The 9,318-nt window shown below is 51.9% G+C and overlaps 2 protein-coding genes across 6 annotated transcripts in view; both read left to right on the top strand.

Annotated features, from left to right (window-relative positions):
- The window catches only part of Iqca1l (IQ motif containing with AAA domain 1 like), a 13,359-nt gene extending 8,941 nt beyond the window's left edge, over positions 1 to 4,418 (top strand). Inside the window, exons 13-19 of one of the 2 annotated variants that reach the window (XM_031380177.1) lie at positions 1,283 to 1,365; positions 1,508 to 1,615; positions 2,148 to 2,347; positions 2,654 to 2,740; positions 2,989 to 3,166; positions 3,502 to 3,746; positions 4,209 to 4,418. In XM_031380177.1, the coding sequence (XP_031236037.1) occupies positions 1,283 to 1,365; positions 1,508 to 1,615; positions 2,148 to 2,347; positions 2,654 to 2,740; positions 2,989 to 3,166; positions 3,502 to 3,746; positions 4,209 to 4,316 (1,009 nt within the window). In that variant the 3' untranslated portion in view covers positions 4,317 to 4,418. The remainder of the gene's footprint in view (positions 1 to 1,282; positions 1,366 to 1,507; positions 1,616 to 2,147; positions 2,348 to 2,653; positions 2,741 to 2,988; positions 3,167 to 3,501; positions 3,747 to 4,208) is intronic. The other variant, XM_031380178.1, reaches the window with a different exon arrangement.
- A 1,398-nt stretch (positions 4,419 to 5,816) lies between these two features.
- The window catches only part of Asb10 (ankyrin repeat and SOCS box containing 10), a 14,717-nt gene continuing 11,215 nt past the window's right edge, over positions 5,817 to 9,318 (top strand). For 2 of the 4 annotated variants that reach the window (XM_031380173.1, XM_031380172.1), the window contains exons 1-2: positions 6,733 to 7,266; positions 7,421 to 7,688. In XM_031380173.1, coding sequence (XP_031236033.1) covers positions 6,954 to 7,266; positions 7,421 to 7,688 — 581 coding nt within the window. In that variant the 5' untranslated portion in view covers positions 6,733 to 6,953. Of the gene's footprint in view, positions 6,640 to 6,732; positions 7,267 to 7,420; positions 7,689 to 9,318 lie in introns of those variants that run through there. The other 2 variants (XM_031380175.1, XM_031380176.1) reach the window with 2 other exon arrangements.

Genomic DNA, 9,318 nt, shown 5'->3' with positions numbered 1-9,318 from the left:
AGGTAGGTAGGGATCCTGCTGCACAAGGCCCCCAGAGAGGTAGGTGGTAGATCCTGCTGCACAAGGCCAGGATGCAAAGCCCGGCTCTGTTGTTATGTAGCATTAGGGAAGTCACTTTACCTCTGTAAACCCCTAGCCTTGTCAACCAAGTTTCTGCTTTAAAAATGAAGATAACTCTGAACAGCAGCAGCACATTCCTTTAAATCCTGGTGGAGATTGCCGGGTAGTGGTGGCCCACGCCTTTAATCCCAGCACTTGGGAGGCAGAGGCAGGCAGATTTCTGAGTTCGTGGCCAGCCTGGTCTGCAGAGTGAGTTCCAGGACAGCCAGGACTATACAGAGAAACCCTGTCTCAGAAAACCAGAAAATAAAATAAAATAAAATCCTAGTGGAGACATAAGGAGCTCTGAGTTCGAGGCCAGCCTGGTCTACAGAATGAGTTTCCAGACTTCCAGAGCTATATAGAGAAACCCTGTCTTGAAAAACAAACGAAACCAATCAACCAAACAAGCAAACAAACAAAGCTGTGTGAGTTGGTTGCCCCTTGTGAATTAGGGGTGAGGTGTGTGTGGGCGGACAAGTGGATCACTGAAGCTCATTGGCTAACTGTTTGGGCAGGATTGATGGACTTTTAGTTCAGTAAAGGTAGACGATGAGCCATCAAGCAAGGAAAGGCAACTTGACCTTGACCTTTGACTTTAATACACATGTTAACACGCATGCAATGTACCTGCATGCACATATGCACACATCTACATCATACACACACACGCATACACACACACACACACACACTGACAAAGCAGAACAACACGGTGGCTTTATAATCATCATATATACTATCTCCCCCAACCTTTGATTGGTGGTCCCTTCAATCTGTGCCTGTATTAAATACCCCAGGGGTACTGGGGGGCCTGCTAGATGCCAGCTGCTGGAGGGCCACAGCTCACAAGGGCATTCACACTTTATACTTTGTTTGGGAGGCGGGGGGTGGGGGGGAAGGCTTATGATGGTGGAAGGGAAAGATTGGTGAGCATTGTTGCAGGGGGCCTTGGCTTCTGCCACATTCCACAAGGCACTCACTGTGGAGTGTATATCCCCTGACACAGTGGTCAGTACCTCATTTTCAGATTCTGGCTGTCCAGAGCCATGTAGACATTTCTGGTCACAGAACATCGTTACCAGGGCACCCCATGTCGCTTCTTCACATGCTCACAGCCCCATTTCCACTTCCTTCTCCCTTGTCCCTTCTCATTAACGTCTGTGGGGTCCTTCTCCCACAGGTCTGTGGACTCATTGTTTGAAGAGCTTGTTGTTGTTGGCCTTATAAAGAAGTCTGTGCTGGTGACACTCAGTGACTACATTGGTGAGCGCCTCTGCCTCCCACATCACTGCATCCTTGCCCTTCCACACCTGCCCCGTTTCCTGAGGCTTCTTTTTCAACAGATCTCTCCCATAAACACTCACAGGAGTGCCACTCACCAGCTGTTCCCTCCTGGTCCCCACAGGTGATTGTTTCTATCTTGGGTCCACTCTGACTCTGGCAAACAAAATGCCCATGCCTTCCCTATTTGATATACGGCAGAACATGGCGCTGTATGGGGTTCTTCGGCTGGGTGAGAATTCCAGGGGAGTGTGAAAGCCAGGGCTGGGTGGGACCACAGGAGTGTGGCTTTGGAGAGTGTGCAAGATTAGTATACAGTCACAGATCCTTCTGCAATTACACTCAAATTGGGCCACCTTAGAGATCAAGTGAACCCATGACTTGCTCAATCCCAACTGACATCCTGGAGTCAGTCTTGTTCTCAGAGAGCCATCCCTGTAAGTTTATTAAAGGCCAGAGACCAGGAGCCTTGCAAACAGTGTGCCACGTGCTTTTCAATGCCACCCAGCAGGGTGGAATTGTATGGTATGGAAGGAAAAAGTGTGTGCCTCATTGGCCCTTCCACACAGTTCCCTACTGAGGTTGCTGAGCAGGCGTTGAGGCAGACCTGGGGAAGCTGCTCAGGTATTGGGGAAGGTAGTACAGGGCAGACCCTCACCTCACCCTCTTAGCCCCAGGCCTTGGCAGAACCTTCCAGGGCCTTCTCCAGATTACAGCCCAGTTTTGGCCCATTGCCTGCCCCAGCCCTCTTTGCTTCCCCCCAGGCTCCCATGACATACATACCATGGCTCCACATGTCCGCTCCATCCTCCTGGTGGGACCCTCTGGCATGGGGAAGAAGATGTTGGTCCAAGCGGTGTGCACAGAAACTGGTGCCAACCTGTTTGACCTCTCACCTGACAACGTGATGGGGAAATACCCAGGAAAGAACGGAGCACAGCTACTGGTACACATTGTCTTTAAGGTTTGTAGCCTTGAGCTTGAAGCGTGGGTTGATTTCTCAGGTAGAGCCAGCAGCAGGGTAGGCTTTCCGAACACTTTGGGGGCAATCTATGTTGTACTGGAATGAAAGGGACCTGAACTGACATCTTTTCAGTAACCCCTGTGAGAGCCTGTCATCCCCTGAAGCTCCTGTGCTGGGGAATGTGGGAGGACATAGAGACAGAAGAAAGCAAGTAAAAGCTAGGAGCTCGGGGGCCTGAGCAGCTGGGGATGTGACCCTTGGCCTAGGGATGTCTGGCATTTGGTATCTACACGCTAACCTACCCAGGTGGCCCGGGTCCTCCAGCCCTCTGTCATCTGGATTGGAAATACTGAGAAAACCTTCTACAAGAAAGTCCCAAAGGAAGAGAGGAAGGTGAAGACTGTGGGCAGGAGGGCTGGGACGGACAACCAGAGTGTGGGTCCAGACTGGAAGTCTTGCTCAAGTCACTGACACCTTGCTCGAGTGCTCTGTTCTTGTCATGCCTACTTCCCTGACCTCAAAGCTGCCCCACTCAGGACTGATGTGAGGCACAGGCCTAGGCCATGTGCTCTGAGAACAGGGGTCCCACAGCCCCTGTTATCATGAAGGTCCCGAGCCACAGCCTTCCATTCTTGGAGCAGATGGATCCAAAAAGAATAAAGAAAGACCTCATGAAGGCAACAAGACAGCTGAGCCCTGGCGACCGTGTGATGCTGATAGGGACGACGGAGCGCCCACAGCTGGCAGAGATGAAGGGGCTGTGCCGGCTCTACGAGCGAATCCTCTTCTTACCCCGGCCTGATTATGCTTCTCGCTATGGTGAGGCCAGCAATGGAACCCAGGGACCACTACCCTTTTGAGTCTCTGCTCTCTCTCCACCCCCCTACTTTTGCTTCGAGCCTCAATTCCAGCATCAGATGACAGGTCTGGAAAAGCCATAAGTTAGCATCCCAGTTCTCTGGCTAATGACCTCAGTGTAATGGACACTGAGCATGTAAGTAGAAGAACATTTCTATCCTACCAGGTCCCATACCTTCCTGGAGGGACCTGTTGCTCTCCATGGACCCAGAGCTGCCTGGACAAAGGCAGAGGCTGTAAGCCTGGCTTATCTGCTGCTCTCTGACCCTTTGCCCCATTCTTACATCTCTCTGCAGTGCTCTGGAAACGAATGATAGAGAAACAAGGAATGGGAATTCAGCTGACCCCGAGTCTGGACGTTAGTGCCCTGGCTAGGGTGTCTGATGGCTACACACCTGGTCACATTCTACAGTCTGTCCAGTCAGTGCTGACAGAACGCCGACTCCTTCAACTGACCAAGAAGCCACTGGTTGCCTCCGAGTTTGTGGGGCACTTGGCAAGGCTGAATCCAGTATACAGGGAGGAGGAGGAATCCCTTAAGGTAAAGTTGCCAGGCCAGGATCAGTGGGCTGGGCCATGGCAGCCTGGAGTCAGCCCTCTGAATGTCTGGGGCTACTCCAGTTATTTCCTACACTGCCAGGAGAAGGTCAGGACAGAGGCACTTGGTTAGCCCACAGGAACAACTCTAGGGATGGGCAGAGGTGTAGGAGCCAGAGAAAGAAGCTGGGCAGAGCCACCTGGGCTGCTAGCACTAGACACATCTGTTGACTTGGCCACCATCCCCAGAGGAAGGCTGACCTTAGTGGTCACAGAGGCCTGTAGGGTGGGAGGGGAGAGGGCTAGCCTCCCAAGCATGGGTGACTCTATGGCCTGAAGTAATTGGTGGAAACCTGCTGTGATGGATCGCTCTGCCCCCCAAGACTGAGAGAATGATGGGAGAGAGTTGTAAGACTGAAGGGGGGTTGCATCCAGGGAACCAATCCCTGCTTCTCTGCCAACCCAGGAATGGTTTTACAAGACTCCACTGGGAAAAAAGAATATGAAATTTACCAAGGACCAACTGGAGGCCGAGGAGGCCAGACTAGCGAAGGAGAAGAAGAAGAAAAAGTGATGGTCTTTGCTGTGGATGTGATGTGGGGAATGGCGGGTGCTTCCAGAGTTAAAGGTGTGACAGACACATAAAGGCCCAGGTGGCTCCTGAGGGCTCTCTTGTCATCAGTCTTCATAGCTTCCTGTCTCTGGGCCCCACCCCTGGGCCCCAGCTCCTCCAACCTCTGCTCTGGCCGCCAGAGCTCCTCCCACTATGCCTGTGACTTTATCTTGTCTTTTTTTTTCCCCCATGCTGGCTCTCCACTTCACTTGTTCAAGGTACTTAAGGGAGAGGGGATGACAGGAAGGGAAGGACAGAGAGGAGAAGATCCAAAGAGAAAAATGCCAAGTCTAGAAGGGAGTTGGCCTTCCATTAGCCGACAAGTATCCACTCCCTCTATGACCTGTCCATACCTCAGTCTTTTTCTTTATGAAGTGAGGAGACATTGGACAGAAGAGCCTCCAAGGTTGTTCCTGATCTGGGACTCAGTTATGCTAGCTGAAGCATCTACAGAGTGAGGGAGTGAAGGAGGTGGGGCGATAGTGGACCACAGAGATGATAGAGGCAGTGCTCCTGAGTGCTCTTCCTCTCTGTGATGGTTCATAGTTAATATTGACTGACACCTGACAGTATCTAGAATCACACTGGAGACAAATCTCTGGGTATATCTCGGAAGAGGTTTGTAGATTATGGTGGGAAGAGCCACCCTAAATGTGGGTGGAACCATTTTGTAGGATGGGATACTGAATGCAAAAGAGATGGTAAGCTGGGCACTTATATGCTTCACTCTGTGCATGCTGATTTTGGAGGCACTGTGACCACTGCCATGACTGCCCCAACATCATAGACTGTGTTCCCTTGAACTGGAAGCCAGAAGAAACCCTTCAATCTCTGAGCTGTTTCTGTCAAATTTGTTGTTGTTGCGTGAAAGATTTTTGGTTTGTTTGTTCTTTGTTTTTGTTTTTCATTTTGTCACTGTGAAGAGAAAAGTAGCTCTTATAACCTCTCTCCTACAAAGAGGGTTGGAGACTCAAGAGGCCAGGATACTCCTGTCAGCAAGGGCTAAAGAAGACACATTTTTTTTTTCTCAGAAGGCAGATATGTCAACCTTGTGCAGAGGGTGTGAGAAAAGTCAATCAGTGTCCATGGTTAAGAATCAGTGTGAGGGCCAGGCAGTGGTGGTGCACACCTTTAATCCCAGCACTTGGGAGGCAGAGGGAGGTAGATTTCTGAGTTCGAGGCCAGCCTGGTCTACAGAGTTCCAGGACAGCCAGGGCTACACAGAGAAACCCTGTCTCAAAAAAAAAAAAAAAAAAAAATCAGTGTGAGGGCTGGAGAGATAGCTTAATGGTTAAGAGCACTGACTACTTTTCCAGAGATCCCGAGTCCAGTTCCCAGCACCCACATGGTGGCTCACAACTATCTGTAATGGAATCTGATGCCCTCTTCTGGTGTGTCTGAAGACAGCTACAGTGTACTTATATAAATAAAGTAAATCTTTAAAAAAAAAAAAAAGTGTGAACCAGATTAGGTGAGAGCCCAAGTCCAGAGCAACCCAGGACCAGAGACAGCCAGACAACGGAGCTGGGACTAAAGGCTTCACATCATCTGTCTCTCCATTCTTCTGCCTTTTGTCCACACGTTCCTCAACAGAAGCAGCCTCTCTCTCATAGTGCTGAAAAGCCAGAAAGGCTTCCTTGATCACTTCCAGCAATTACGGAGGGGTAGAGGTGCCTTGAAGGAGATGCTGGGGGTCATCCGGGGAGTAAAGCTGGAACCTGGGATGATGATGGGAGGATGCACCAAGAACGGACGGGAGGCCAGAACTCAGGATGGGCAGGGAGTGAAACTTGGGCTGCTTCTCCCCCCCCCCGCCCCCACACACACACTGTTCGGGCGCCTCTCTCTCCAGAGGGAGCTTTCCATCTAGGTACTGACAGCCGGGTGCTATTTACAGCTAGCCTACCGCTCTTGTGCTCTCGCTCCTCCCACACTAGGCTTCTTTTGGCTAGGGCCCAGCACTGCCTGCACAGTTCAACTTTAGCGTGGCCCAAGTCTTGCTTCTTTGGCAGCTTCTCCTAGAAAGCAGCCATGCTTGGGGGAAGACGCTCCCCTCCCTACAGGAGACACAATCCGGGGTGCTTCCGCTCTGCTCCTACCTGCCAGAGCTGGAGAGCCCAGAGGGCCCCCGAGTCACCACTGCTGTGCCGTGACATGGCTCTGCAGAATGCGCTGTACACTGGGGACCTGGCTAGACTGCACGACCTGTTCCCCCCCTGCAGCACAGCTGACTTGCTGCTGGAGAGCCGGACAGCTGAGCCTCGCTGGAGCAGCCACCAGAGGGGTGAGGGACAGCTGGGGGTGTGAAAGCCTGAGATGGGAACTGGGCTGGCTGCCTCAGGAACAGAGGCCCCAAGGACCCAGGGCAAGCTGAAGTCCCTAGCTGCTGTTCCCCGCACCAAACTTTCCCAACAACCTAGCCCTTGGCCCAAGATAGATGTCATGTGGAGCCCAGAATAGCTCCTGTTGGCCATCGTGGCCAGGTCGGGCTCCAACCAGGGACATAAGGACCTCTGCTTCCTCTGCCTATGGTTCTCTTTTCGTTCTCTCTGCCTGTGGTCTTTTCCTCTTCCCTTCTGATACTATCCCTTTCCCCATATGCTCATGAGTTGGTCCCCAGAGGAGTGCAGGGACCAGGGAGAGGCTCGGGGGGACAGATACAGCCTTTGTGCAAGGCTGGTAGAGAAGCCTGACAGAGGGTGTGAGGAGCACCTTGAGAGGGGCCCGGGACCTATCATCCGCACTGCTTCAGGACCTGCCCTTGCCTTTTGGCAGGCAGTACTTGTTGGGGATGTGGGCTCTGTCTCTCGAATCCTCTTGGACTCCAGCACTGGTCTGGCTCCTGATTCCATCTTTGATACCAGCGACCCAGAGCGATGGAGAGATTACCGCTTCAACATCCGTGCTCTGAGTACGGGCTGGGGCATGGAGGGTCTGAGAGGGAGAGAGGAGGGCTTCAGACCGAGCTCTGGGTCCCTTCCTTCCACCACTGCCAGCATCATCCCCTTGACTTGCAGCTCTTTGTTATCCCTTGGGACCTGAGGTCTCTGCCCCTCTCTTCCTAGGACTCTGGTCTCTGACATATGAAGAGGAGCTGACCACTCCACTGCACGTGGCAGCCAGCCGTGGCCACACTGAAGTTCTTCGGTTGCTGCTGAGACGTGGAGCAAAGCCAGACAGTGCCCCCGGGGGCCGCACTGCCCTGCATGAGGCCTGTTCTGCAGGTCATGCTGCCTGTGTCCATGTGCTGTTGGTGGCTGGAGCAGACCCCAACACCCCTGACCAGGATGGCAAACGCCCTTTGCATCTCTGCCGGGGGCCTGGTATCCTTGAGTGAGTGATATCTTATCTTGAATCTACTCTTGTGGGGACAGGATGGGCTGGTAGTATCAATATATAGTCACTTCCAAGACATCCACCCATTGGCTTGGGGAAAGAAACTTCTGCTCCTCTGAGGGAGAGTGGAGAGCTGGGGCAGGAGTCTAGCCTCACGGTCTTCACTGGAGGGTCTGGCCAGCTCCATAGCAAAGAAGATGGTATTGCTGTGTTGTTTTAATGCTCATTGATGTTCCAGGCATGTGCTAGGTATGCTCCTACCCTCAGGGAGTCTGCTGCGCTTAGCCCAGGCTATAAAGAACTAAGTCCCAGTGGGTAGGGTAACAGGTTGGACTCCCGTATCATCGGGGTGCATTCACATCCATGGGGTCAAGGGGGTGCATTCACATCCATGGGGTGAAGAACAGCTTAAGAGCCAGGTCTGGTGATGAATGCTTGCAATACTAACATCTGAGAGATGGGGACAGGGGAGTTGGGGGTTCACAGTCATCTTTGGCTGCATAGGGCTGGGAACGTGGCTCAGTAATGGGGTGCTTGCATAGTCTTCCCAGAGCCCAGGGTCTCATCCCAAGCACAGCACAACAAGAGAATGAATTTAAGCTCATTAAGAAACTGACTGATAGCTGGGCAGTGGTGGTGCATGCCTTTAATCCCAGCACTTGGGAGGCAGAGGCAGAGGCAGGTGAATTTCTGAGTTCGAGGCCAGCTTGATCTACAGAGTGAGTTCCAGGACAGCCAGGGCTATACAGAGAAACCCTGTCTTGAAACAAAACAAAACAAAACAAAACAAAAAAACAACCCCCCCCAAAAAAAACTGATTGACACTTCCATGTATGTCTGTGATTGATCTTCTATAAGGAAATATTCCTTTGCATGACCTAAGCTATTGTGACGGGTGATCCAGGACCCTGAGGTGATGAGACTCCAGTCACTACTTTGTGGTCACAAGAGAATCTGAGCAGAAGGGGCCTTGGAAACCCCATGAACTCAGGCCCATCCTCTATGACTGCATGCCTTGCAGAAAGGGTGACTCATCCTTCTTGAGTCCCCTCCTAAGGACCTTGTCCCCTGGCTAAGCTCACTTTCCACCAATGAGTTCCCACAGTGGGGCTTATCACATTACAGTTGAAGACATGTTCTATGCCGGGGCACACTGGCATACACCTATGCGGGTGTGCAGACAGAAGGATCTGGGGTTCAAGGTCATCCCTGGCTCCAGAGTCACTCAGGACAGCGTAGGCTCCATAGCAAGCTTCAGGTCCAATCCTGGCTCAAAAGAGAAAAGTAAATCATGCACATAAATTAAAGTTTCCCAGAAGCCCTTGCAGTAAAATACATACAATACAAACATTTCCATGCCAAGTGTGTTTTTTTGACATGGGTACAGGCAACAAGGGTCTTTTGGAAGAGCAGCCAGTGCTCTTTCGCTGAGCTCCACCAGCTGCATCTCTGACTAGTGTATCTGTGCAGCCTCGGTGACCTCTGAGATGTGAGATTGATGAGAGTACCAGGGACTGAGAGCGGCCATCAGAAGAACATGTTCCAAACACATGGTGACTGCTTGTGCTTTCGTGAGGATGGCCGAGATTCCTGCAGAGAGAACTCAGGGCTGGGGGTTGGGGGGGGG

The sequence above is a fragment of the Mastomys coucha genome, unplaced genomic scaffold (assembly GCF_008632895.1).
Source record: "Mastomys coucha isolate ucsf_1 unplaced genomic scaffold, UCSF_Mcou_1 pScaffold19, whole genome shotgun sequence".
NCBI lineage: Eukaryota > Metazoa > Chordata > Mammalia > Rodentia > Muridae > Mastomys > Mastomys coucha.
The sequence above is the reverse complement of the archived record's forward strand: the minus strand, read 5'-3'. Positions and strand labels throughout refer to the sequence as shown.